General features: G+C 40.8%; 1 protein-coding gene across 1 annotated transcript; it reads right to left on the bottom strand.

The window, feature by feature from the left end:
• Nucleotides 1–1,576: 1,576 nt before the first annotated feature.
• LOC125239151 lies at nucleotides 1,577–25,861 on the bottom strand. Its single transcript, XM_048146653.1, has 16 exons — nucleotides 25,832–25,861; nucleotides 24,363–24,414; nucleotides 21,976–22,021; nucleotides 20,528–20,605; nucleotides 16,312–16,347; nucleotides 15,761–15,831; nucleotides 14,050–14,074; nucleotides 13,775–13,846; nucleotides 13,610–13,654; nucleotides 13,377–13,421; nucleotides 13,005–13,025; nucleotides 12,648–12,728; nucleotides 6,407–6,595; nucleotides 5,509–5,562; nucleotides 4,549–4,713; nucleotides 1,577–1,954 (listed from the first exon to the last, which is right to left on the bottom strand). The coding sequence occupies exons 2-16, from the start codon at nucleotides 24,390–24,392 to the stop codon at nucleotides 1,785–1,787; spliced, it is 1,128 nt and encodes a 375-aa protein (XP_048002610.1). The 5' UTR covers nucleotides 24,393–24,414; nucleotides 25,832–25,861; the 3' UTR covers nucleotides 1,577–1,784.
• Between the last annotated feature and the right edge of the window lie 2,139 nt (nucleotides 25,862–28,000).

Below are 28,000 nucleotides of genomic sequence, written 5' to 3'. Positions count from 1 at the left end.
GCATCCACGTGGACATGTTGAAGGTCGATCCTGGGACATCTGCAACTCTACTGTATCCTCTACTGACCCGTATCTGGGAAGCTGGACGAGTACCCGATGAGTGGAAGCAGGGACTCTTGGTGAAAGTCCCAAAGAAGGGTGATCTATCGCAATGCGATAACTGGCGCGGCATAACGCTCCTGCCCACAGCCGCAAAAGTTTTAGCAAAGATACTGCTCAATCGCATTGCTCCAAGAGTGGCAGAGACGCTGAGGGACGAGCAAGCAGGTTTTCGCCCTGGTCGCTCCTGCACAGACCACACCAATACCCTACGCGAACAGAGTGTCGAATGGCAGTCGGAGTTGTTCCTCGCCTTTGTGGACTTTGAAAAAGCCTTCGATACCGTGAAGTGGAGCGCGCTGTGGTCCAGCCTTCGTCGCAGGGGCATACCCGAGTGTGTCATCCGCATCATCCGCTCCCTGTACGAGGGGAGCACATGTAGGGTGATACATGAAAAGGAAATGGGAGCGCCTATACAAATAAGTGCCGGTGTGAAGCAGGGATGCCTCCTGTCTCCACTGCTATTTATAATTCTGCTCGACGACGTCATGAGAAGAGTGGTCAAAACGCCAAGAGGCATTTCCTGGCATACAAAGGTACTGGAAGATCTTGATTACGCCGATGACATCGTGCTGATTTCGCCATCTTTAGCCCACCTAAAAGCGAAACTTGAGAGTCTTCAAGAGGAAGCTGAAGCCATGGGCCTGCGAATCAACCGACGGAAGACTGTCAATATGCGAGTACAATCAGCTTGTAAGGAACCTTTGTTGCTCAAAAACGACCGCCTTGAATCAGTCTCCAAGTTTGTGTACCTCGGCAGTACACTGTCGTGTCAGGGAGGTGCAGACGATGACGTCGAGAGCAGAATTAAGAAGGCAAAAGCTGCATTTGCTCAACTCAAGCCTGTTTGGGATTCAAACGTGCTTACTCGCCGCGTGAAAATCTCCCTCTTCGAATCTATTGTCAAGACCGTGCTTCTCTTCGGCTGTGAGATATGGAGAGTGACAAAGGGGCTGACGCACAAACTTCAAGTGTTTGTCAATAAGTCCCTCCGGTCGATCCTCCGTATCTTCTGGCCGAAAACTATAAGGAATGAGAATCTGTGGAGTATGTGCCGACAACCTCCGATCGCCCAGGAAGTGGCTCAGCGGAAATGGAGATGGATCGGTCATACCCTTCGAAGAGGAGCTGCCAACAGCGCCAGTATCGCGTTTGAGTGGCGGCCTCAAGGAGGAAAGAGGGCCCGCAAACGCCCCGTACACACCTGGAGGCGGAGCGTTGAGAACGAGCTGAGGGAATATGGACTGAGCTGGAACGAGGCCAAGGCGGTGGCTCAAGATAGAAAGGCGTGGAAGGATCTTGTGGAGGCCCTATGCACCTATGGGGTGCCTTAGGACATACAACAACAACAATTCTGTTATTTGGGGATAGGTACTTAGGTACTATAAGCTGTAGGGTGAAGTCTGCAAATAAATTTCTGTGCAGAGGTTACTTAACTCTGCAGCTTAATTTATGTAGAATCAATAAAACTACAAAATTGTTATGTGACTTAATTTATTTTTTATAATCTGTATAAGGCCTTTTTAAAACCATAACTATTGTTATTATCGTAGCAAGTGGAAATTTGTGGTTTCTGCACAACCCGCCGACAATACAGGTGGGACTATATGCATGTATATTATTACTAACAGAGTGAACACATTTTAGAAGCTTTTTAAAAGACGTCCTGTTTTAAAAGTAATTTTTTAGCAGTCATCGTTTGATCCGTCATCATTTCCATTGCCACTGGATCCGTAGCCAGTGTTGCCAGATGAAATAACTTTGCCGGAACCAGATTGGATGAAAGCTCCGCCCCAGCTATCTTGGGTTGAGTAGTTGAGGACCGCGATGATTTGAGAACGGTATTTGGAGAGATCTGGAAAGGGAATTGAGAATTTTAAAAACGGCCTGCTGTTTAAAGACTACCAAAAAATATATAAAAAAGTGGCAACATTGTACTGTCCTCCCGTTTTGGAAAATGGAACTAAAGAGTTTTCTTACAAAATGGTAGCAATATGGCAATTACATCATACTTAATTCATTTTTGGCACAAGCTTTTATCCAGTGCCAGTTTATCACTACCAGCGCCCTGCCGGCGTATCATGCTTACAATTTTATCACTTGTCCACGTGGATAACACAACTGTCACTCTCACACTGACATACTTGCCAAAGCGTGACGGATGCTTTATCCACGTGGATAAGTGATAAAATTGGAATCATAATACGCCGGCAGAGCCAGATTTCTACTACTCTCCGAGACTTTTCTAAAGGCTCGATGGGGATACGACATTACAGAGTTCCTATGATACCATAATATTGCATTGTCACGTGATATACATATGTGTGCAAACTTTTTGCTCAATCGGAAACCGGGAAGTGGCTCAAGTTTTACTTGCAAGATTTGATTTTGATAGTTGCAGACAGACAACGGGACATGTGAATGTAAAAAGCTTGTAATAAAAATAAAAGGTGACAGTTAAGTAGATATCGTCTCGCTCGAATCTAGAGCAGAGCCCAACTGGGGTAGTACCTCCGCCTTACAGAAGACCGCAGCCAAATAGCACTAGACCCTACTCATAGTGGTGTTCCTGCCGGTGAGTAAGGCTGCCAGAGCTCAACGAGGGTGCGGTGTGCTGATGACGGGAGGACTTACGGAACTAACTTGTTCCGTCTATTGTCCTTTGAGTCGTCGGCAACCCGAGCCCTCCTTAGAACTTGTACACTCCTTTTTGCTGTGTACTTAACACAGCAAAAGGGAATGTACAAGTTTCTAATGGGGTGGCAACGCGCATGTGACACTGTTTGAGTTGCAGGCGTCCATAGGTTACGGTGACCGCTTTACATCAGGCGGGCCGTATGCTTGTTTGCCATCGACGTAGTATATATAAAAAAAAAATGGGGCGCCTACAAGACTGTCAATTTTGATTTGAAGTAGAAAAGAGTAGTAAACAAAAAGAGGCAACATCGTCGCATCGTCCGTTTAGACCGTTTATAATCAATTTGTGTGAGAAACGGGAGGGTACTACCACAGTATAATAAAGAGTACTATCGTACAGTATGGCCACTCCCGCTCCCCGCTGAAAGTGCCGCCCACCCTCTCTCGGTTACCTCAGAGTTATCACCTGTCAAAAACGCGAACAGTCGACCCGTCATATTTCACTCATACAAGCATAGTACGCGTTCACCTACACGAGCTTAGACTGTGTGCTAGGAACGCGCCTCTTTCATATATTTAACCGCCAGTGTCCGAGGTGTGGTACTACGATGTTGCCACTTTTTAATATCTACTCTTTTTTGGCAGGTTTTTAGCATTTTACGTCGTAATGTCGCATGTTACTTAAACATCAACAATTTAGTATGAAAATTCTTGCCACATTTTTTCTATTTTGAAGCGTAATTTTTCAGTAAAAAACGCCCTGAATGTTTTAGTCTCTGTCAAAAATCAATATAATTACCAGGGAATCTTTTGTTCTTATTGCTCTTGTTGAGAGTGGCGATCCATTGGTCCACCACTTGAGCCCCGAGTTCCTTCTGCTGGCTCTCAGCTAGGGCTCATTGCACTATCACGAGGTTGATCGCGATGCGACAAGTCGAGGAATGTGTTAAGCCCTTTTGTACTCTCCTTAGTTGATAACATGGCGAACTTTTAGACCGACACTTTTTACGTCCATATATGCTGTGCGACATATTTTCCTATTATTAGAAAATAGTGGGGAATATATAAAATAAAACGGAACAATGTGCATACGAAATTGTTGCCATATTATGCCATAAAGTGACTTTCTATATAAAGACCGTCAACCAAATCTTGTCACTAGAAAAAGGCGGCAAATTTGAAAAATCGCGGGCTAGCAACACTAGTTTTGAAAATCGGTGGAAATTCGCCTGTCATTTGTATCTTATCTGTGGAAATCTCCACCCTACCAAAAAGAGAAATAACTAGCATATATCCGTCTCTTTTTAATACATTATCTAATTCGTAAGGAAGGAGCGAGCCCCTTGAAAAAAATATATCTGTGGCTGTTCGACGTACATTGCTGGTTTTTTTTTTTTTGGGATTTTATGGCCTGGTTACGAGACCTTTAAGCCAAATCTTTAATTTTATGTCACTGATTACACTGCACTACACTATTGTTATGATTATTAAAGATTTTTCACGGTTTGCTGGTTTTTGTTCCTTTCATAGGGATACCATACTTTAGTTTGATGTACATTGCTACTGCCAAAATTTGGTTGACAGGCTATAACTGTCAATTTTGACGTAAAATGCTTAAACATGGCAACAATTTTTTTTAAATCTTTATTTGGGGGCTTTTTTGATTAACGAATATATGAATTTTGTTTTGTTCCATTTCATTTTTATTTTGGTTATCTTTATGTCGCACTGTATTTAGACGACATTTTTGATTAAAAATGGACGTTTTGGTGTGTGTCTCTAAAATGTTCTGTCAAAAATCAATATAATTACCAGGGAATCTCTTGTTTTTATTGCTCTTGTTGAGAGTGGCGATCCATTGGTCCACCACTTGAACCCCAAGTCCCTTCTGCTGGCTCTCAGCTAGGGCTCCTTGCACAATCAGCAGGTTGATCGCGACGTTGGTTACGTCAGCGTCTGACCAGTTGTTTGAGCCCTCTGCGAATGATAGTTATTTGTTTTACAAGGGGGCAAAGTTGTTCCGCACGTGCCAATATCGATACCCGAGCAAGCGAAAGATTCTAGTAAAAAATGGAATCTTGAGCGTTGCGAGGGTTTCAAGGCACGAAGGTTAAACAAACTTTGCCACCGAGTGAAACACAAAATTTTTCACCACACCAACACGAAAACACTGACTACAAAACATCAAACTAAATCAAATCCATCAATTTGTTCAACATTTATGATTCAAAATCATCATTTATAGGTAAAATCTACCAGTCACCTATCAAGTAAAAATTTGTATGAAATCGCTTTGCACTCTTGTGGATAAAATGAAATTTTGCTATCCGTTTTTGAAAAGCAAAGAGAGCCTTTACGAGTTGGTGTGGTGAAAAAATATTTGTATATATGGAAGATGCTTTAAGTAATATTCTTTACTTAAGGCATCTTCCATACATACATCTATGACAGGAAATTTTTATCATAAAGAAAATTCACCACATCTTAGAGATTTTTCATTGGAGTTTTATGATATCAATACCAATTTGTAAGACCGTAGGTATACATTTATATGTCATGTAGATTGTAAGAATATTTTATCACCAGTGAAAACTTTGTTGATACTTCAAAAACGAATAGCAAGTTGCATTTTATCCACAAGAGTGCAAAGTAATTTACAAATTTTAACTTGATGTCCGAAGTTGGCTTGAATTGAAGCAGATTGTTATTTAAATGTAGAATTTGTGGAAGTACTGGCACTGATATTATGATTATTAATTGTAAAATACTTACTGTCCATGATTTCAGCTAGGTTGAGGATGTGAGAGCAGACAATCTTGCGGGATCCTGTAAAAAAAAATTGAATATTAAATAAACATAAATTAAACAAGTTACAAATTAGTTTTAAAAAATATGAAAAAATGGAGGTTTGTTGTTTTCCGTTGCTGATGATTGTAGATATTGATTTCTCAAATCAAAATTGGGGTCATAATACTATATTCCTTTCTACTAATGTAACGTTTATTATTACGTTATTACCATTTTATTTATTATATTTATCAAGACCTTGTCCGTTAGTGAACTCTAAAGCCTGTTTTGTTGACACAGTAGTGGCTAACGATTGAATTAGCGTCGTAGGGCCATAATACTATACTCGTTTCTACTAAAATAACGTTTTTTATTTTTTTCTTACCTGTTAATCCATCAAGTCCTTGCCCATTAGTGAACTTATTAATGAACTCCAAAGCCTGTTGCTTAGCATTGTTCATATGCTAGTGGCTGATGACGCAACAAATATCATAGGCACCACAATACTATGCTCCTATCTACTAATATAACGTTTTTTTTTTCAATTACCGGTTAATCCATCAAGACCCTGTCCATTTGTGAACTTGTTAATGAAGTCCAAGGCCTGTTGCTTAGCGTTGCTAACATGGTAGTCACTGTTATTGGAATTGTCGTCATATGGGCCCTAATACTATACTCGTTTCTACAAAAATAACGTTATTTTTGTTCTTTTTTTTCTTACCGGTTAATCCATCAAGACCCTGTCCATTTGTGAACTTGTTAATGAAGTCCAAGGCATGTTGCTTAGCGTTGCTAACATGGTAGTCACTGTTATTGGAATTGTCGTCATATGGGCCCTAATACTATACTTCGTTTCTACTAAAATAACGTTTTTTTTTCTTACCGGTTAATCCATCAAGACCCTGTCCATTTGTGAATTCGTTAATGAAGTCCAGGGCCTGTTGCTTAGCGTTGCTAACATGGTAGTGGCTGATTATGGAATTGGCGTTGTATGGCCCGTCGTAGGCGGAGCCCCAGTTGCGACCATACGCTGGAGTGCAAATGTATGGAATATCGCGTGGGTTGTCCTGTCCTGAAATTGATATGGATTTAAACACTTTACTTAAACACTATTTTATAATATATATATATATATATATATATATATATATTACTAGCTTTTTCCCGCAGCTTCGCTCGCGTTAGAAAAAGACAAAAAGTAGCCTATGTCACTCTCCATCCCTTCAACTATCTCCACCTAAAAATCACGTCAATTCGTCGCTCCGTTTTGCTATGAAAGACGGACAAACAAACAGACACACACACTTTCCCATTAATAATATTAGTATGGCTATACGGCTGATCAAATTGTTTCCATGATTTACACTATTAACTTGAGCTCTATTTGTATCCACTATCCACCGAACACGCATACCATATGTGACCAGTGGGCATTCAAAAATTGTGGAAAAAATCGAGTAGTTGAAAGTTGTCCCCCTGTTTTAATTGCCCCGCTGTAACTTAAATTATTTTTGTATCGTGCAGATATTTATTGTTCCTGAGTCATGGATGTGTTCTATGTATATCGTTGTCTGTTGTACCCACAGTACAAGCTTTCTTGAGCTTACAGTGGGGCTCAGTCAATCAGTGTAAGAATGTCCTACCTATAAAATATATAAAAATATTATATTATTTGTGCCGTTTGTATATCCGAGGTCTTTATAGAGAGAGTACGTCGTAGACGTCGCATCGGACCGATAGATGGCGCCATCGTTCGTTGTAAGTCGCTCCGGCGTCACACCGCCGCGATGTTGGTAGTCCCGTTTTTCCCCACCTGCAACATAAGGCTCCTCGCGCCCCGACCCGCCACCAGCCACCCACATTGTTTCGTCGAACGCCGAAGTGACCGGTTGTCGCGTATTCCGTTCGAACATTTTTACAGCATGGTGTCTCGAAATTAATCTTTTAGTTTCTATTTCCTTGTTACTTCTGGTCAAACCAGAGTTATTCGTGTTTTTATTTAAAAAGTGGCTTATAACGTTTCGGAATTATGAAATTTTTCAATTTCATCCGTCAATTCTTTCTTCCCTTTTAATTTACGCTCGTTCGTCTTGAATAATGAGATATATTATGCCTCGCTAGCGATCATTATTCGTCTTTCGGGGTTCTCACTATAGAAATGAACGAGCGGTGCTTTATGATTCTACCCACTTTTTTGTAAGAAAGTTCCATGCTGCAAAAATCGTTACCGTTAATCAGTTTTCTTTTTAAACTATTCGCATTTCCGAGACTAAAGTAGGAAGTGTTATCCGCGTATTAAAAGTTTCGCGCAAGAATATAAGCGGTAACGTAGGTAAGTTGCTCCGCCGGGGACCACGTGCTCCGGGGACCACGTGCTTCGCGACCGCGTGCTGCGCGACCTGCGGGCTGCGGCGACGGCGGCGGCGGCGGAGGGCGCGGGGAAGGAATACCGCGCTCCAAGGAGGTTTGAATTTCTCCGACGAATGGGTGAGCAGATTCATATTATTTTAGAAAGAACATGTTCGGTTTCCGATTCGGTGCGGAGGCCCCAAGCCACGTGTCGGCGCCGAAACTTACTGTAGCGCTGCGATAGCGCCGCTGTCCGCGGCAGTGTTGTCCGCCGCGTCGGCGCCGCCGAAGTTGCGTAGAAGTTGCCTCCTCGTTAACGATGGCCATCTCTGCGGTGCCGCCGAACAACGTTGTGGCCGCCGCCGTCTGCTGCTGCCCCGACGCGAGCGCCGTGCCGTTAGTGATCAGTCGTCAATACGCAGGCTACCAGCGCGGCCACCTTCTGCCCCCGCCACAACGCCGCGAGCCTGCTGAAGCTGTCCACCAATATCGCTGGCCGCCACGCTTATGCTGGCGCCTCGATGGTGATGCAGAGCGTTCGTCTGCCGTGACTTAACGCCGCGATCCTGCTGAAGCTGTCCACCAGTATCGCTGGCTGCCACGCTTATGCTGGCGCCTTGATGGTGATGCAGAGCGTTCGTCTGCCGTGACAACGCCGCGATCCTGCTGAAGCTGTCCACCAGTATCGCTGGCCGCCACGCTTATGCTGGCGCCTCGATGGTGATGCAGAGCGTGCGTCTGCCTTGACAACGCCGCGAGCCTGCTGAAGCTGTCCACCAATATCGCTGGCCGCCACGCTTATGCTGGCGCCTCGATGGTGATGCAGAGCGTTCGTCTGCCGTGACAACGCCGCGATCCTGCTGACTGTCCACCTGCTGTAGCTGTCCACCAGTATCGCTGGCCGCCACGCTTATGCTGGCGCCTCAATGGTGATGCAGCGAGCTCATCTGCCGTGACAACGCCGCGATCCTGCTGAAGCTGTCCACCAGTATCGCTGGCCGCCACGCTTATGCTGGCGCCTCGATGGTGATGTAGAGCGTTCATCTGCCGTGACAACGCCGCGACCCTGCCGAAGCTGGCCGCCACGCTTATGCTGGCGCCTCAGTGGTGATGCGGAGCGTAATACTGTTAACCGCTGCACAGGCGTCGCAATCCTTCTACTGCGTCTGCCGTGACAACGCCGCAAGCTACTTGAAGTTTTCCACCGGTGTCGTCGGCCGACACGCTGATGCTGGCGCCTTGATCTTGATGTCGCCTCGATCGCACGAGGTAAGATTGCAGACGCGGCGACCTTCATCGCGCCACCGAGCGCAATACTGCGGCTGCCGCGAAGGCGTCGCTAATTTTCCTGCCGCGTTTGCCGTGACGACGCCGCGAACTCTGTCGATGCTGTTCACCGATGTAGCTGACTGCCACGCTGGCGCCGGTGCCTCCCGCGCTGACGGCGGCGACCTCGAGATGGCCACCGAGCACGATACTGCGTAACGCGACAGGGGCATCGAGACGCCTTTCGAGCTGACGACGGCCGTCTCAATCTCACCGCCGAACGTAACAGCGTCTGCTGCAGTGACAAGCTGGTAAGATTGCTGATGTGGTCCCTTGGTGCTACTAGCCGCCACGCTGATAACGCCCGTCGCGCCTAAGATGTCACGCTCACCGCGAACACTGTCTTCCGCTACAATGGTGCCACGACCACGACTATCCAGTAGGCCTAGCACATGATGGCCGCGAGAGTATGTCGCCGCGAGATAGACTACCCGTCCTTATGTCATTAATACAGTTAGAAGAAGACGTGTCATCTATCTCGCGGCGACATACTCCCGCGGCCATCATGTGCTAGGCCTACAGGCTCCGTCTGCTACGGTATCGTTGCAGACTCTGTTGCTGACCAGGCTGATACTACCCTCCAATGTGACGCCGGGCGCCGCTATCAGCTGACATCCCGTACACTATGGTATCCACTCTTCTCTTTCCAGTTCCCGTGAAGTACGACAGTATTTACACTCTATTTTGACCAAGGACTCCTCCGTCGCCGAAGTGAGAACAGATAAATTCTAAAGATGCTACGTCCTAACGTGGCTTGGACACCCATAGTCGAACGAGGTAAGACGTCAATAACCGGACGAGGAGCCGCACTGCTGCGAGGGTGTCCTGACGATGTTCGCGAGCTATCTAATCGGAGAGGCGCCTCGCGAGACGACCCTGTGATTCCTGTACATCGCTCATTGTTTAGGTCAAAGACATCGTAAAGGTTTGCGGAATTAAAAAAAAAAATCTCTTTCAGAATGTCCAGGGGCCAATTTCTCGAAGCTACAAGTTACAATTTACAAGTGGTTGTCAATGTCTAATATGAAAACTTGGAAAGAGACTTCCGGTTGTAACTTGTAATTTTCAGTTTTGAGAAATGGGTCCCAGATCTGAATTCGAGCCAGCGTCCTGCATCCTGAGCGTGCGTCTGTTTACCGGGTGGACACCAAAACCGATCGGTAATCTGGCCGCGGGGGTTCCAAGTACACGACGATTTCCCGGAGGCTTGTGGCGCCCCCTGTCCATTCGAGAGATTAACTTATTCGCCGAGCCTCTAATAAACAAATTGGGAAAAATAAACCCGCTTCGCCTCAGTGAACTTGAGATTCCAGCTCAAAGCGAAAGGGGCCAGGAACTCAGGAGGACTTCAGTAGTTATCATCTGGCTCGACTATACTGAATTAATATAGTGCTTGATTCGATCGTAGAACCTGATTTCATCAATTTCACAACTTTCGTAGTCTACAGAGGAAGGTTGCACCGCTGCAGTTTCCAGCATTACCTCGTACAGCTGCCGATAGCTGTAGGCCAATCGCCCCTGTTTTGCTTGCATCTGCAGCCCGATAAGACCTTCAATAATCGGAACATTGTATTGTACGAAGTAAAGCTCTTCCGATGGAAAATAATCTTCAACAGGCGGTGGCGCTGGCGACTGAAGTGACATGCAGCCGGATTAAGGTTCGCATAGCACTATATGCTATGCACAGTTCGGTTGTATGTTATGTTATGCTGTACGATGGCAGGACTACATCTCTTCTGTTACGAGTAACTACGACAGTAACTGCTGACTCCAACAGACTGTCGTACGAGGTCAGTATGCACCCCCTGGGAGCCAAGTAAGTGACCTTCGGTGACCTCGCCTTCTTCTGCTTCGCCCGTCATCGTACCTCTTCGTCTGCGAGAGCCCTGCATTACGCCGTACAACGGTACGTATTAAGCCTCCGCCACACATAAAGCGCATTCCGCTTCGCTAACGCTACGCTATCAGCGCGCTGAATGCGCGTGCATTCCGCTCGCGTCCCGCGCGCGTTGCGCTCGCAATCAGCGCTCGTTAGTTCCCGCTAGCGCCCACTGGGCGCAACGCCAGCGTTTGTGCGGTGCACCGTCATTATTGCGCTCCGCCTACGCTCTTAAAGCGCGCATGTGTGGCGGTGTTTTAATTCACCCCTTGACCTGCTACCACGACGTGTTCAGCAACCACCAGCGATGCGACACGGACGTCTCCACCTCTCAGTCTACTCTGTCGACCTTCATTGCACGAAGTAGAAATCCGTCGCATCGGGTTTTGGATTAGGTAATGGATTACCCTTAGAGTCAATGACTGACTTGAAGAAATCGACTGATACCTCCGTCCAGTGTAGTAGCAATCGACAGCGCTCGTACTTTTCATCTTCTAGGCTAGTTTTACCGAGCGATCGGTATCCTCAAATGCCCTCACTAAAAAGAGTTCAGCGTTCAGGAGTCTCGCTTGCAACCGCGCTCGCTTGACGCGAAATAGTCTGATCGAAAATACCAGTATTGTAACAAATAGCCCTTGGGCGCGTGAGTGATGACCTTTTTCTGTGTTTGATATGGACGTAAGACGTTGGACTTTAAATAGTCATATCAAAGCTAATATTGATTTAGATAATTTTTACGAAGGGTTGACAAAAGCAGTATCAATTACGTTACCCTGCTACAGTACAGATAGTTACACTACTTTTACAGTTAATTTCCACACTTTGTGTCTGAAATTGGGTTTATACTCTGATAAAATAACGTGTCTGTTAATAATAATAGTGTATCTAAGGTTTTTGTATCTTGTTCAAGTCAGCCTCGCCTACATCTTTTTTTTTTTGGTTTTGATCTGCGATGTATAATAATGTCATTTCTCTAACTATTCGCTGACTAAAGCTAAACGTCATCACGAAAATCTCTTTAGGCGCTTCTGGCACCGAGATATTCGCGGATCGAAGGCGATTTCGACTGATACATCTGTCAAATCGGTTCAACAACTGATTCACTTATTCTTCTATGCTATGCCAATAGGGCTACCAAAGGCTTGCGCGCCAGCTGACTCGCCACCAGGAGATAATAAACAGGTCTCTATAAAGACCTCGGATATACAAACGGCACAAATAATATAAAAATTTTACCTTCCAATAAAATTGTTATTATTTTGCCTGGTATATCCGAGGTCTGAGTGATGCCTTCCTGGTAGGCTTAATATACCGTCGGCACTTCTCCTCAACAATGAGGGTGGCTGGTGGCGGGTCGGGGCGCGAGGAGCCTTATGTTGCAGGTGGGGAAAAACGGGACTACCAACATCGCGGCGGTGTGACGCCGGAGCGACTTACAACGAACGATGGCGCCATCTATCGGTCCGATGCGACGTCTACGACGTACTCTCTCTATAAAGACCTCGGATATACCAGGCAAAATAATAACAATTTTATTGGAAGGTAAAATTTTTATATTATACAGGTATACCTGGAGTTCTGCCGAGAAGACTGCCAGATAAGCCTGGAGACCCGTAGAGACAGATGAGGATCTTTCCGATGGAAACCACCACTGGAAATAATGAAAAATGTTAATCAGATATACCGTTACCGTACCGACCGTTGCCATACCGTTACCGCACCGTTAATAAAGAAATAAGGGTTTTTGCGCTTTGAAATGATGTTCATATAAAGTTACGAGCTAATATCGCCCTTATGTTTATTTACCTATATTTAATTGTTTTAAACTAACGTAATTGAAAAAAAATACCTACTATGTCGAATTCAATGTAAAGTAAATATAAAAATAGTGATAACACATTTAAATTATAAAAAATGAAATACTCACAGTTTCCAAACAGAGAACCAACTGAAAAAGAAAAACAGCAAAATAAAAAACGGGTCACATTTAAAAGGTCTTCAGTAGTCACATAAGTAAAACAAAGTGACCAATAGATATGAAGTAGCAAAAATAATGAAAATTATTATCTCAATACATACATACATACATACAATCACGCCTGTATCCCATAAAGGGGTAGGCAGAACACATGAAACTACTAAAGCTTCAGTGCCACTCTTGGCAAATAAGGGGTTGAAAGAAAACGAAACTGTGACAAATGTGTTAAATTATCTCAATACTCGTATAATTACAATTCTCTTGATAACATTGATTTTCTTTGTTGTCTGTTAAAAGAACTTAAGAGTATATGACACTTACGTCCCGGGATTAAGGAATCAATGATGCTGCCCAGACCGCGACCCACTGTGAATTAAAAAAAAAATAAGATAAGATATATATATATATATATATATAAGAGTTTACCTCCTGATAGAAGCAATTGTTTTTTTTAATTTAGATCCTTCTGTACAGATATATTTTGGAACATGAATATTTAAATAGTTGTACGTTGGGTCTTAGAGGAGGTTAAGAGTCAGGTGAAATTTACTTACCACCAATGATAGCGTTGAATCCATCATCGAGAACAGCAGGGATTCCTGAAATTATAAAGGAAAAAATAAAACAGGATCAAGGACTCGAGGAAGGCACGGATTTTATGAAGACGATTTTTACTGCCATGATTTGGTTGACCGTCTATAATAACTTTTGGTACTTACTTAGGTGAAGAACATCATCCAAGATGCTGCCAGCATTTCCGACGTGGTCAGTCAGACCTTGGGTGAAAGATGCTGGAATAAAGGATAAGTTTATTAAATGTAGGTCAACATATGAATACACATATATGGCTATGTTATTGGCAAATATGAAAGCTAAATTATTGCTCCTCATTTCCAGTGATGTAAGTTTTAATTATAAGAATTTCAAGCTGGAATACCGGAACCCTATTAGTTAAATATTTATAATGTAGATATTATTTATTATTGTCACTTACCAAGAGCACCGCCGAGACCAGTACCCTAGAAAAGAAAAATGATTAAAGAAAAATTTTGATGGTGTATTATGTCTAAACCATAAGGGGAAAAATCATTTCGTTATTTTTTTCCTAACAACCATTTCAAGATTTTTTCTACTCCCGAACTGTTATTCGTCATTTACAGGGTCGTGCACAGATCTTTAAAACCCTACATAAAGGTCTATTCCCCAAAGCCAGCGTCCGCCGGCTTTCCGCGCATGCGCGCAGTATCGAAAAAACTGAAAACGCATTGTTTGGCTCTGTAACCATGGCAACGCCTTATAACGACACTGCGGGCGTGCGCGGAAAGGCTTTGCGCAGCCGAGCTGACAGTACAAACCTTTGAGTCAAAATACATGAAACAGTGTGAATTTCACGAAATTTATTCAAGAAAACTATTAAAAACGAAGTGCATGGTCGTAGAAAAAGTATTGTATGCAACGGTGTTTAACTGAGTCAAAAAATACTCGTGGCGTCTCAATAACAATTTTCGGCTTCGCCTCAAATTGTTACTCACGCCACTCGTCTTTTTTGACCTCCTTTAAACGCCTGTTGCATAAAATACTATATTGAACAAATGTACCTACTTCTAACACGCTTTCGTCAGAGCATGCTTAAACCTTTCAATGACCTTCGTAACGTCATCATATCGCAAATGACAAACAACCTTCAAGAAAATTAATTGAGGCCACTACAAATCTGAGTTTTGTTTTAGTTGCAAAACATGACCTCAATGGCAGGCTACACATGCTACATGCTACAGATACACCTACATAATATTAATTTTACACACACTTTACATTATGCGAGCCAACAAGCCATACCTAGATTTTTTTTTTTTTTTTTTTAATACTACGTCGGTGGCAAACAAGCATACGGCCCGCCTGATGTAAAGCGGTCACCGTAACCTATGGACGCCTGCAACTCAAACAGTGTCACAAGCGCGTTGCCACCCTATTAGAAACTTGTACACTCCCTTTTGCTGTGTTAAGTACACAGCAAAAAGGAATGTACAAGTTCTAAGGAGGGTTCGGGTTGCCGACGACTCAAAGGACAATAGACGGAACAAGTTAGTTCCGTAAGTCCTCCCGTCATCAGCATACCGCACCCTCGTTGAGCTCTGGCAGCCTTACTCACCGGCAGGAACACAACACTATGAGTAGGGTCTAGTGCTATTTGGCTGCGGTCTTCTGTAAGGCGGAGGTACTACCCCAGTTGGGCTCTGCTCTAGATTCGAGCGAGACGATATCCGCTGTGCTGTGCCCTACCACACAAAGCGGAATATCATTCGCTATGCCCTACCTCCTCTAGATATGTACTTAGTACCTTGCCTTGCCTACTTCATAAGCAGCAGTTTTGTCTTTATTCCTTACTGAATTTGTATTTTTTAAGGCTCTCTAATGGAAAAACGGAACCCTTATAGGACCACTCGTACGTCTGTTTTTTGTTACCATTTTTTTTTGCATGTTTATTGTATACTTAGGGACATATGTTATTGGCTAGAAATTTCTTTTTGAGCATTTCTTTTTTTTGCAATTTTTTTTATTTTGATTGTTTTAGGGAATTTTAGGATATTTTAATTAAATTTTAGAGGTAGGCAAGGCAAACCATAACGGTATCTTTGAAAATAACGTTATTATAAAAAAACGGTTCTAGTAAATAACGGTTAATTAACCTAAAATAAACTTACCGCGTATTTTGGGTCGACGTACCCGAGTTGCTTGTAGCCATTGTCGGTTTTGCCATCGGCTGTCCTCTTTCCTAGAAAACATAAAAAAAACGTTTGGTATATTACGATACAAGTGCAGAATATCATTATGCTCAATTTTAATGTAATAGTAGGTCATATATCTAGTTTTAATATTTATATTCTCTTTCAAGATCTCTTAAGTATAATTTTTGTTATAAATATGTACTGACGCGATCGCTTGGACAGGTCTCCACGGAAGACCAGCGTCAAGTTACCTGGCAAGTAACTTGACAAAATGCTGAGGGGAGACCTTTTCAGTGACGTTAATACAATGCCGTTAATTTTCGGCGAAGGAAAACATCGTGAGAAAACCGCACTTATCCCAATAAGGCCTAGTTACCCTTCGGGTTGGAAGGTCAGACGACAGTCGCTTTCGTAAAACTAGTGCCTACGCCAAATCTTAGGATTAGTTGTCAAAGCGGACCCCAGGCTCCCATGAGCCGTGGAAAATGCCGGGATAACGCAAGGAGGATGATGATGATGATGCTCACCTCCAATAAGACCTCCTACAGCTGATCCAAGGGTATCTGTAAATCGATAAAACGAAATTAAAAAGCAGTGTACCAACATAAAAAACGTCACTTGAGCATTTTTTTTTTTCAATAAAAAATGTTTGTTTTAGGGAATTTTAGGTCAATTGTACTCAGAATCACGAGTACTCTCAATCTCACTGGGAGAAAAAAAGTGTCCCAGAATATCCATACATTTTTGTTACTTTCCTCTTTTGTTACCCCATACAACATGTACGGAAAATGGTAACATGATAAGAAAAAATCGTATGGGAAAATTTTTTGTAACTACTAGGATTGTAAAAGCTAGTAATTCTGAGTAGAAATAGCTTTTTTTTTTTCAAAAATATCACACTTCATAAAAGTGGCAAAAAAAAAGAAATGCTCACTTAGGGCCGATATACGCGGTGTAACATGAGGAAACCAAATAATTTCCTGCATATTCCTGACAATTGGTTCCTGTCAACCACCACATTCCAAGTCGAATAGGAATATTATATAAAATACATGAAATGAAGTGGCCGTGACGTCATTCAATTTCACATTTATTCAATACTAGCTTTTACCCGCGGCTTCGCCCGCGTAATAAAAGTATTCATTAAGATTTTCATTTGGATCCGTAGGGACCGTAGGTTTCTCTGTAGGTATATTTATCTGCGATTATTTCGATTGCACATAATACTTTTGCTTGCAATGATTGTAGAAATATTACACATCGACCACAGCGTAGGTAATTCTATATACGCTGGGGAAACCTTTATAAACATCCCACATAGCCCGTATTTAGACACTATGATCGGTGGGTAAAAAGTACTTTTTTCTATTATCCCTTACAATTTTTTACATTTTGCTTATACTTATCGCAAACGTAATCTTCAAGCAAGCAAACAACGATCGTCTTAGAGCACCTTGATTGTAAGAGACCGCCGACCGATTATCCGTATCCCTCTAACGATACCCATATTATCCGTATCCGTATCGCTATCGCTATCGCTATCGCTATCGCTATCGCTATAGCTATCGCTATCGCTGTCGCTATCCCTAACGCTATCCCTATCGCCATCCCTATCGCTATCCCTATCGCTATCCCTATCGCTATCCCTATCCCTATCCCTTATCAAGATGTTTAATGATAATAACACTAAGTTCTCGCGCTTTGTACACATATTTAAAGTCACATACAGGTCGAACGCGATTAATTAACATTATTTTTACCTTTTTTCCCAACGTTTCGGCCAGGTTGCACTGGCCGTGGTCGCGGAAGACTGACGTCCCAGCAAAATGTCACCGGAGATGTAAACAACACAAAACTACCCGATATTAATTTATATAAATGTTCGGGGTAGACAAATAAATATAATCTACCCGCTTTTAGTTAATGTTTATTTCCCACCATGTTTATTTTAAAGGTAAAAATAATGTTAATTAATCGCGTTCGACCTGTATGTGACTTTAAATATATGTTTAATGATTTCTTATCAAGTGCTAAAATATAAAGTTTCATGGTTTTATCATTTAAAATTAAGAAATCCCATACAAACTTTCAACCTCTTTTTCAACCCCTTCATCCCTTTTTTTCGAAATAAAAAGTAGCCTATGTTCTGTCTCAGGGTCTAAAGATTGTCTGATCCAAATTTCATCAAAATCGGTTGCGTGGTTTAAGCGGGAAAGCGTAACAGACAGACAGACAGACAGACAGACAGACAGACAGACAGACAGACAGAGTTACTTTCGCATTTATAATATTAGTATAGTAAGTAAGTATAGTATGGAAGTATGGATTAGCAAATAGTTGAACTATTTTTTGAAATTCGTTCAAATTCGTTCTGATAGTTTTCAAAAAGAAGCTGATTTGACTAGAAGGATTAGCCTATTGTGTGTCCCACTGCTGGGCGAAGGCCTCTCTCCTTTAAAGATAAAAAAAATAAAAAAAAACCGGTCAAGTGCGAGTCGGACTCGCTCACCGAGGGTTCCGTACAAACTTTCAATAGTTGAATCATCAAAATGTTATTCATAGAACTCTACAGATTTGACTAAATCCCTCAAGACTCAATTTCCCACATAACAAGTAATATTTTAATATACAATTTTATTGTTAGACAACGTCCAAATAAAATCAAGACTATTCGACTTCAATAGTTTACGACTTACGACATGTAGCAAGGACGCTCCTGAACCGACCTCATTATATCAGGAAAAACGCGATGTAGGAAATGAGCGTTCAACGTACAGCGACATCTATCGGCAAATTGAGTAAACTAATGCGCGCGAGCTAGTATGGAAGATGATTTTTATAGAATAATTGTTTATTGCGTGAACCGATTTTAACCATTTTGCCTCTATTTGAAAGCAGGTAATTTCATTGTTATTTTGTTAAAAAATACAGGTACAATAAACACCTGCAAGGGTGTTGAAATTGAAAATGTAAATCTGAAAGGTTTTTTATAAATTAAAAAAAAAGTTTTCACGATATGTGTACGATTTTATTGGGTTGGTAAGAAAGTAATGAGCGATCGATTGAATTCCACATAGAATTTTTGAGAGAGTTCTAGAATCTTCTATGGTCGAAAGTATATAAAGGGCGAGTCGTACAGTTTCTCGTCAGTCATTCACTAGCTGTCGCCGAGCTAATATAAGGAAGAAAATGGACGAATTAAAAGTGCATGTAAGGCATTGCTTACTATATGAATTTCAGTCTGGCCATTCAGCCGCCGAAGCAGTGCATAATATATGTCAGCGTGTTGCTCCTGAAGTTGTGTCTGAGGCCACGGCGAAACGATGGTTCCAGCGGTTTCGTAGTGGCGACTTTTCATTATCAGATCAACCTAAGTCTGGTCGACCGGTGAAGATTGATGTAGCCAAATTAAAAACCTTAATTGAAGGAGATCCGAGGCTAACGAGTCGTACTCTTGCTACCGAGTTAGGCTGCTCTCATGTCACCATAGAAACGCATTTACACGAGTTGGGAAAAAACTACAATGACAGTGTTTGGATACCGCACGAACTTGATAGAGGTCAACTAAACCGCCGTGCCGATATCTGCATACAACTTCTGTCTTTTCGCCGCACATTCAACTGGTTGGACCATCTTATCACTGGAGATGGAAAATGGGTCTTATATATAAATCACACACGCCGCAGACGTCAGTGGCTAGCTCCAAACGAAAAAGGAATAGAGGCACCAAAAACAGAGCCTCACCCGAAAAAGTTATGCTGTCCGTTTGGTGGGATATTCATGGTATTATTCACTGGGAACTCCTACCAAGTGGAATGACTGTTACCGCATCAGTATACTGTAATCAGCTTGAAAATTTAAACCAAAAAATCTGTCAGAATCGTCCACAGCATGTTAAAGTTTTTTTCTTACACGACAATGCTCGCCCACACATTGCAAAAGTGACTCGGCTAAAGCTATTGGAGCTAGGTTGGAAAGTGATACCTCATCCACCGTACTCTCCAGACTTGGCACCTACGGATTACGCATTGTTCAGATCACTAAGCAATTAATGCCTTGAATGAAAAAAAGTTCGATGATCAAGCCCATCTACGACAGTACATAGCTGAGTTTTTTGAATCTAAACCTAAGAACTTCTTCGGCGATGCTATTCATTCTTTACCAGAACGATGGAGACAAGTAGTAGATAACGAAGGTCGTTATATTTTTGATAAATGATTAAAATAATAAATTAAATAAAAATTACAATATTGGTTATGATTCGCTCATTACTTTCTTACCAACCCAATATTTTTCCTGTAATATTCATTGTAATAGCCATGTTTGGTGAAAATTTCATAAATTTATGTTGGTAAACTTCGGAGATAAGGGGGGGGAACGGTATTTTTTTTTACATTTTCCTTCAAAAAACATTTTTTTTCCACAACCAAAAAATTATAAAAAATAGTTTTGATATGCACAGTTTGAGCTCTTTCTAACGATACCCCACTTGACCTAGTTACTTGAAATTTTCAGTTTGACCCTCTTTCATTTTGGCCATTTTCTATCATTTATATTAATTAATTTAAAAAAAAATTCTTTCAACTTGTAGAGGTTCACAATGTTTATAACTATTCCAAATTTCATATCGATAGCATAAGTAGTTCTCGAGATATTTAACAATGTGACAGACGGACAGACAGACGGACAGAGTCGCACCATAAGGGTTCCTGTTGTACCTTTTTGGTACGGAACCCTAATTACCTGAGATTCCCCCCTGGCCCCCTCCTAGTACGGATCCGGTCCCAACGCCGCCGCCGTGTCCTAGTAGACCCCCAGCAACTGTGAACAAGGCACAATAAATAATCGTAAAAACCAAAAAATTACGTCAAATTAAATTTTCGATGGAAAATAAACCTTCTCTCCTGACTACATTTTCAAAAAATTGTTATGGCTCGTCGATGATTCACGCTTTATGAAGTCAATTTGTCGCTTTTTTTTTATTTGCCGCCTTTTTTTGTGCCAAGATTTGGCTGAGCTGACCGTCTATAACAGTACCTAGTGTAGCGAACAGCCACACACCCAAATAAGGAACTTGACTGTAGTTCAAATAATAGTTATTTGTTTTACAAGGGGGCAAAGTAGTTGTTTAACCGCACGTGCCAATATTGATACCCGAGCAAGCGAAAGATTCCAATATTAAACCGCGAGCGTAGCGAGTGGTTTAAAAAGTGGAATCTTGAGCGTTGCGAGGGTTTCAAGGCACGTAGGTTAAACAAACTTTGCCACCGAGTGAAACACACAATTTTTCACCACACCAACACGAACAAAATACTACCTACAAAACATCAAATTAAATCAAATCCATCAATTTATTCAATATTTATGATTCAAAATCATCATTTATAGGTAAATTCTACCAGCCAGCTTAAGACATCAAGTTAAAATTTGTATGAAATTACTTTGCACTCTTGTGGATAAAATGCAATTTTGCTATCTGTTTTCGAATAGCAAAGTAAGCCTTTAACAGTTGGTGTGGTGAAAATAATTGTATACCATGTACGAAATAAAGCATCAGATAATTATAAGAAAAACATGGACCGAAATTATTTTTAAATAAAATTTCTATTTAATAAGTCAGGTAGAAATATAAAAAGTAGCTGAGTTGACCGTGACGTCACTCAATTTACATATAAATTCCATATTAGCAAGTCGTTCAAATTCATTTTGACAAAGAAGCTGATTTGACTAGGGGGCAAGTAGCCTATATCCCTCGAAAGAAAGAAAAATAGTGTTATGTTGGCACTACAAATCCTCTTTAATAAAATAATTAGTTCGTATACAAGTACTTACCATCGCGCTGATAGTGGCCTAGCGGTAAGAGCGTGCGATTTTCAATCCGGAGGTCGCGGGTTCGGATCGAACCCCGGAAGGTACGAGCCGGGGTTCGATTGAGTTTTTCGGAACTTATGTGCGAAATGTCGTTAGATTTGCCAGTCGCTTTTCGGCGAAGGAAGACATCGTGAGGAAACCGGACTAATTCCAATAAGGCCTAGTTACCCTTCGGGTTGGAAGGTCAGATGGGAGTCGCTTTGGTAAAACTAGTGTCAACGCCTAATCTTGGGATTAGTTGTCAAAGCGGACCTTAGCCTCTCATGAGCCGTGGCAAGTGCCAGGATAACGCAAGGAAAATGATGATGACAAGTACTTACCATTAGAAAGAATTCCGATTGTTGGCGTGCAGGCCGCGAATGCCACCTGAATAAATAAAACAGATTATTGAAGGATGGTCAAGTGCGAGTCGTTCTCGTACACAAAATATTTCACCAACCAATAGGAAACTTGACTGTAGTTAAAATAAAATATTGTATACAATGCACGAAATAAAGAAACATGGACAGAAGTTATTTTTAAATCCAATTTTTATCAGAAGTTATTTTTAAATCCAATTTCTATTTAATAACTCAGGTAGAAATATATAAAGTAACTGAGTTGACCGTGACGTCACTCGATTCGATTTCATATAAATTCCATATTAGCAAGTCGTCCAAATAGGCTAGTTTCCTATCTTAAAATAAAATATGTTATGAAGTGCGCGAGATAAAGCACCACATAGAAGAAAAATATGGACAGTAGTTATTTTTAAACTTAATTTATATTTAATAAGTCAAAGAGAAAGATATAAAGTAAATGAATTGACCGTGACGTTACTCCTCAGTATTTCATAGTAATTCCATGCTAACAAATCATTTTGACAGTTCTTAAAAAGAAGCTGATTTGACTAGTAGGAAACTAGTCTATTTGTTTTGACAGTTCTTAAAAAGAAGCTGATTTGACTAGGAGGCAAGTAGCCTATTGTACCTACGTTAGGCTCTATGGTTAACTGTTAGATAATACATTTTTACATTAAGTTCTCCATATGGCATTGTTATGTAATGTGCATTAAAGTTTAAATAAATATTTTATGTTATTGCTACTGTGGGATATGCGCTAAATTGTGGCGTAGGCGAGAGGCTGGCAACCTGTCACTGCAATGTCACAGTTTCGTTTTCTGACAACCCCTTATTTGCCAAGAGTGGCACTGAAACTTGAGTAGTTTCATGTGCTCTGCCTACCCCTTCATGGGATACAGGCGTGATTGTATATATGTATGTATGTATTATTGCTATTTTTCAGGTATTTCAAGTACAGTCTGACCAAAAAGAGTACAAATCAAAAAAAGGCAAAATCGTATTGTCGTCCCGTTTTCTCACGCATATAAATTAATTTCCATAGAGTACGTACCTAGTCTTAACACTTTTTTTTGATGAATACTTTTGCATGTTAAATTGTATCTTGTTATTTAATGCATATTAATTATAAGATGTAATGTTTTGAAAAGAAGTGGCCCGCCGAGTTTCTTGCCGGTCCCGTAGTGGATACCCCTCCCAACTGAGGGGGGACTGAAATCTTCTCGAGGCTGAGGCGTAGGGTTAGAGCCGGCGTAGCTTTATTTGACGTTCATATGCGCATTGTAATATGCCTACTTGAAAAATAAATATTTCATTTTCATTTCATTTCATTTTCATTGATTTGAAAGGGATGACACTACAGTGATGCCACTTTTTTTAATATCTACTCTTCTTGGTCACACTATACGCGTCTTTATAGAAAATTGAGATCCGTTCGAACATTTTACAATCAAATCTGCATATTAACTTTAATTATAAACAAAAAAAAAATTGCTACTTTAACCACCGACGCAAAAACGACGGGGTGTTATAAGTTTGCCGTGTCTGTCTGTCTGTGGCATCGTAGCTCCCGAACGAATGAACCGATTTAGGGTCCGCGCCCACGGGCGACACAGTTGCTCGGCGACTTTCGTATTTGTATGAAAAGTTGCGTCGCTTCGTGTGCGCACTTTCATACAAGGCCATGGTCGCGACAAAAAAGTTGCTTCGAAAAGTTGCCCGTGTGCGCACCCTCTTACATTTATTAGTGTTCTTAGCCATGTTTCATGAAAGTCGGTCTACTATGTCGCGGTCGGCGGTTTTTTCAAAATTTTATTTTTTCTTAACGAAAATAAAATAGAAAGGTAACTTCTAACTACTAGTACAATTGTACATTTACTAAAAGCGAGTTTAGTTAACTTTAGCTAACTTTAACTTTCTGATGCAAAGGCTGTCGCAATTCAGCGTGGGAACGCATCGAGTGTGATGGGCACCTTTGCATCTGAGAGGGCTCGGAACGAGTTTTGTGAATAGAATTTAGTTTTGTAGTAATGTTAGTTTTAATAGAGTAGTATTATATTAATTAGTATTTTTAAGTTAGTTTTACATGTACCGATGACTTTTGAATAAATATTTAGTATCGTTTTATTACTAAAATTAATTAAGACATCAAGTTAAATTTTGTATGAAATTACTTTGCTTTCTTGTGGATGAAATGCAATTTTTCTATCTGTTTTCGAGTAGCAAAGTAAGCCTTTACCAGTTGGTGTAGTGAAAATGTTTTATCCTACCGACTGCGCCAATTCTAGATGAATACTTTAGCTCTCATTTTCATTTAATTTAAATACTGCATGATAACAAACTATAATTAAAATATACGATGTACTTACCGCAGAGAGCAATACAAGGAGCCCCTTCATGTTGCCAAAAGTTTGTTAACAACTGAAAAAAATTGCCGAAAATTCTCATTTTATACCTACTTCCGAAATGCTTTATTAATAAGTACTTACATTTACCATTTACACAAGTGTATGGGAACACAAACTAACTATAATTTGTATATACTTTACATTTGACGTATTATCATGTTGGCTCAAGGAAGCAAATATTAGATTGGAGAAACAAAGAGATTTTATGTTTTTCACGGTTTTCAGCGCAGTATACTAGTTTTATATTCGACGTAGTATACCACTTCTAACTTGCGTTCGTGCGTAAGTACGTTCCATGTTATTTCCGGGTCGAAACATAATTATTTTACTATTTTGTCGGTGTTTTAACCAGTCCTTTGTAGCCAGTATTGTCAGCCATAATTTTGTATTACCTAAGGCAGGTGAAGGAACTATTTCACAAGCTTTTTTTTTTTTATTTAACTTGCCCTGTTAGTATGTTACTTTGGGTCAAAGTTTGGAAGCTAAATTTGACCCACTGTTTCCTGTCACTGTTTCCGATTGAGCTGAAATTTTGCTCAGATACGTAAATCACGTGACAATGCAATATTATGGTATCATGGAGTTGATCTGATGATGGAACAGAAAGGTGGTCATAGGGTTGCAAAAAAACGGTTTTTTTCTGGCTTGAAAAAAAAACCGTGAAACAAAAACAGTTTTTTTTCTGGATCATGTTTTTTTCTAAAGTACGAAATCTCAAAATTTGCAAAGCAATTAATACTTTTATACGGTTTTTTAGACTTAATGTTAACTATTAAAAACATTTAATCAAATAATTTTAATTTCTGGTCTTATAAAGTAACATTTACGAAATCTGTAGTTGGTAGTTATCACTATTTACTGTTGGCAACTTGTTGGCTCCGCATTGCACGCCGCATCGGGGATTTCCCAATAAACGTTTGTATACTGAATGTTAATCGAATTAAAATGTACGTTATTATTATTGAAGGACGTTACAACTCACGAAAAACCGTTATTGACGAATTATTTGTTCATCTGAAAAAAATCCATATTTAGAAAAAAAACAAGGGTGCTCGGTTTTTTTTAATGTTTTTTTTTTTCGAAATTCTGAAAAAAAAAAAACATTTGGCATTTTTTCTATTTGCAACCCTAGGTGGTCATAGGAACTATGTTATGAAACGCCGTATCCCCATCGAGTAAGGGGTATTTAAAAACGTCTCGGAGAGCAGTAGATCACTGCTGAAAGACAGGTACATTCGGCGATAAAAAAGCTTGTGCCAAAAATTACATTTTTGCAAAAAAACTTATTAACAAACAAACAATACATTTATTTTCTAAATCTACATTAAATAAAGCCAAGTAATAATAGAAAAATAAATCACAGGAATATAAAACAGCTTCTTAGAACAAACAGTAGCCCTCACACTAGGTTGATCATAAGATTTACTAACTTTTATCACATCTCGGACACTGGCGATCAAATATATGAAAGAGGCGCGTTACTAGCACACAGTCTAAGCTCGTGTAGGTGAACGCGTACTATGCTTTTATGAGTGAAATATGACAGGTCGACTGTTCGCGTTTTTGAAAGGCGGTAACTGAGAGGTAACCGAAAGGGGATGGGCGGCACTTTCAGCTGGGAGCGGGAGTGGCCATACTGTACGATAGTACTCTTTATTATACTGTGCTTTTATTTTATGTAGCAAAACCACTTTGCTTATGATTATACCACACCTATCTAAATTGTTTAAAACATTCATTAAGTACTTATCCATGTAATTTTATCGACATGTACTATTCACTTTTTTTTCATTGCTATTCTTGAACCGATAGCATGGTCTCGCGATAAACCATTTAACGTCATCAGGCCGTCCTTTTCGCACTCTTTGTAACTGCGACAGGAATGGCCTCACGTTATATTATATGGTTTGTCACGCGACCATGCTTGCATGGTGACTGTAGACTGTAGACGGTGAGTAGGGGTACAGGGTAGAACAGTAGCAGAATAAAAACACTAGTTTACGAAATGAAAGTAACAATAGGTAGCGGTCGCGAGGGACAGCGTGCATGTGTGACAGTGGTCAGTTAGCAACTGATTCGAGTTCGGTACAGGTACGTATGCATCTATGTATATATAGTAGGACATATCGCTCGCGCTCACTATACCATAAGTAATACATATTTATTTATATAAGGAGTACAACAAAAATACAGAATAGGTAAATAAAAAAGGTATGTATAGATATAAGTATAGGTAAGTATTAGTTTTAAGTCTTTCTCCTAGGTTCTGTCGTCTACAGTGATATTTTTTTTAATGAAATATGCTGCAAACGAGCAAACGAGCCGCCTGATGGGAAGCAGTCATCGCCGCCCATGGACATAAGCAGCATCAGGGGAGCCACTTATGCATTGCCGACCTTTGAGAACCCTAAACACCTGCTTTTTGAAGAACCCAGGGTGTCCACTACTAAACCCAAAAAAAATTCCCTGACTTTTCCCTGACTTTCCATGACCATTTAAGAAATTTTCCCTGACCAAATTTTCATTCAACTATTACCACTTTTGCTTAGAGTTGCAAAAAACGTTTTCTTTTCTGTCTTGAAAAAAAAAACCTGAAAAAAATAAGTTTTTACCGTACCTCAAAAAGGGAAAACGGAATCCTTATAGGATCACTCGTGCGTCTGTCTGTCCGTCTGTCACAGATTTTTTTTTCTGGAATATGTTTGTTTTCTAAAGTACGAAATATTAAAATTTGCAACGTAGTTCATACTTTTATACCTACAGTTTTTTTTATCTTTATGTTCACTATCAAACTTTAATTTCTGGTTTTATAAAACTATCATTAACGAAATCTGTAGTTGGTAGTTATCGCCATTTACTTTTGGCTATACCAGTGCCGGCCCGTGCACTCTATCAGGGTAGAGCGAGTTTGAATTTCGGCGCCTTTGGGTAATCCACGCAAAAAAAAAACATCGCGAGCGCAGCGAGCGCGAAATTTTTTTCTACTTTTATACGTCCATTGGGGCTGATAGTAGTTGTTATGTACATAACATAGGAAACAAAATGTAGTACCTAGTCTGTCAGAGCAGAGTAGTTATGAGCAAGTTGCGGAAACTTTCCAAAAAATCTAAATTTCATGAAACTTTCACGAAAAATAAACGGAATTAAAATGGATGAAATGGAAAATACTAAACGCGAGCGTAGCGAGCGCGAAATTTTTTCTTTGTTGTCAGCGTCGGGATGCCCATTTAGGTGTTTTGCCACTACATGCCTTTCCAAGTGTTTTGAAGTTCTCTCATCGTCACGCTTATTATCCTCCTATGCTCCTTTGACTTATACAAAATTGCGCCTCTATGTGACGTTATGCGCCATTGGCTTTAAGAGGAACTCCGCTTTGGATTGTCGGATAGATACTTACGATACGACGTAACTTTGTCTTTGTCGTTTTCACATCGCCCTAGCAAAAGCAAATTATGAATGTTGTATATGGTGACATTGTGGTGCAACTTTCCAGTTAATTTGAATCACAATAAGTGGGTAGGGCACGCAATGTAAAAAAAAATCTGGATTTTTCCGCATTTACGATTTTGGGCCGGATAAATTAAGGTCAGCTAGAGCAT

This window comes from Leguminivora glycinivorella, chromosome 25 (genome assembly GCF_023078275.1).
Source record: "Leguminivora glycinivorella isolate SPB_JAAS2020 chromosome 25, LegGlyc_1.1, whole genome shotgun sequence".
Lineage (NCBI taxonomy): Eukaryota > Metazoa > Arthropoda > Insecta > Lepidoptera > Tortricidae > Leguminivora > Leguminivora glycinivorella.
Note: the sequence above shows the minus strand (reverse complement) of the source record. Positions and strands in the feature narration are given on the sequence as shown.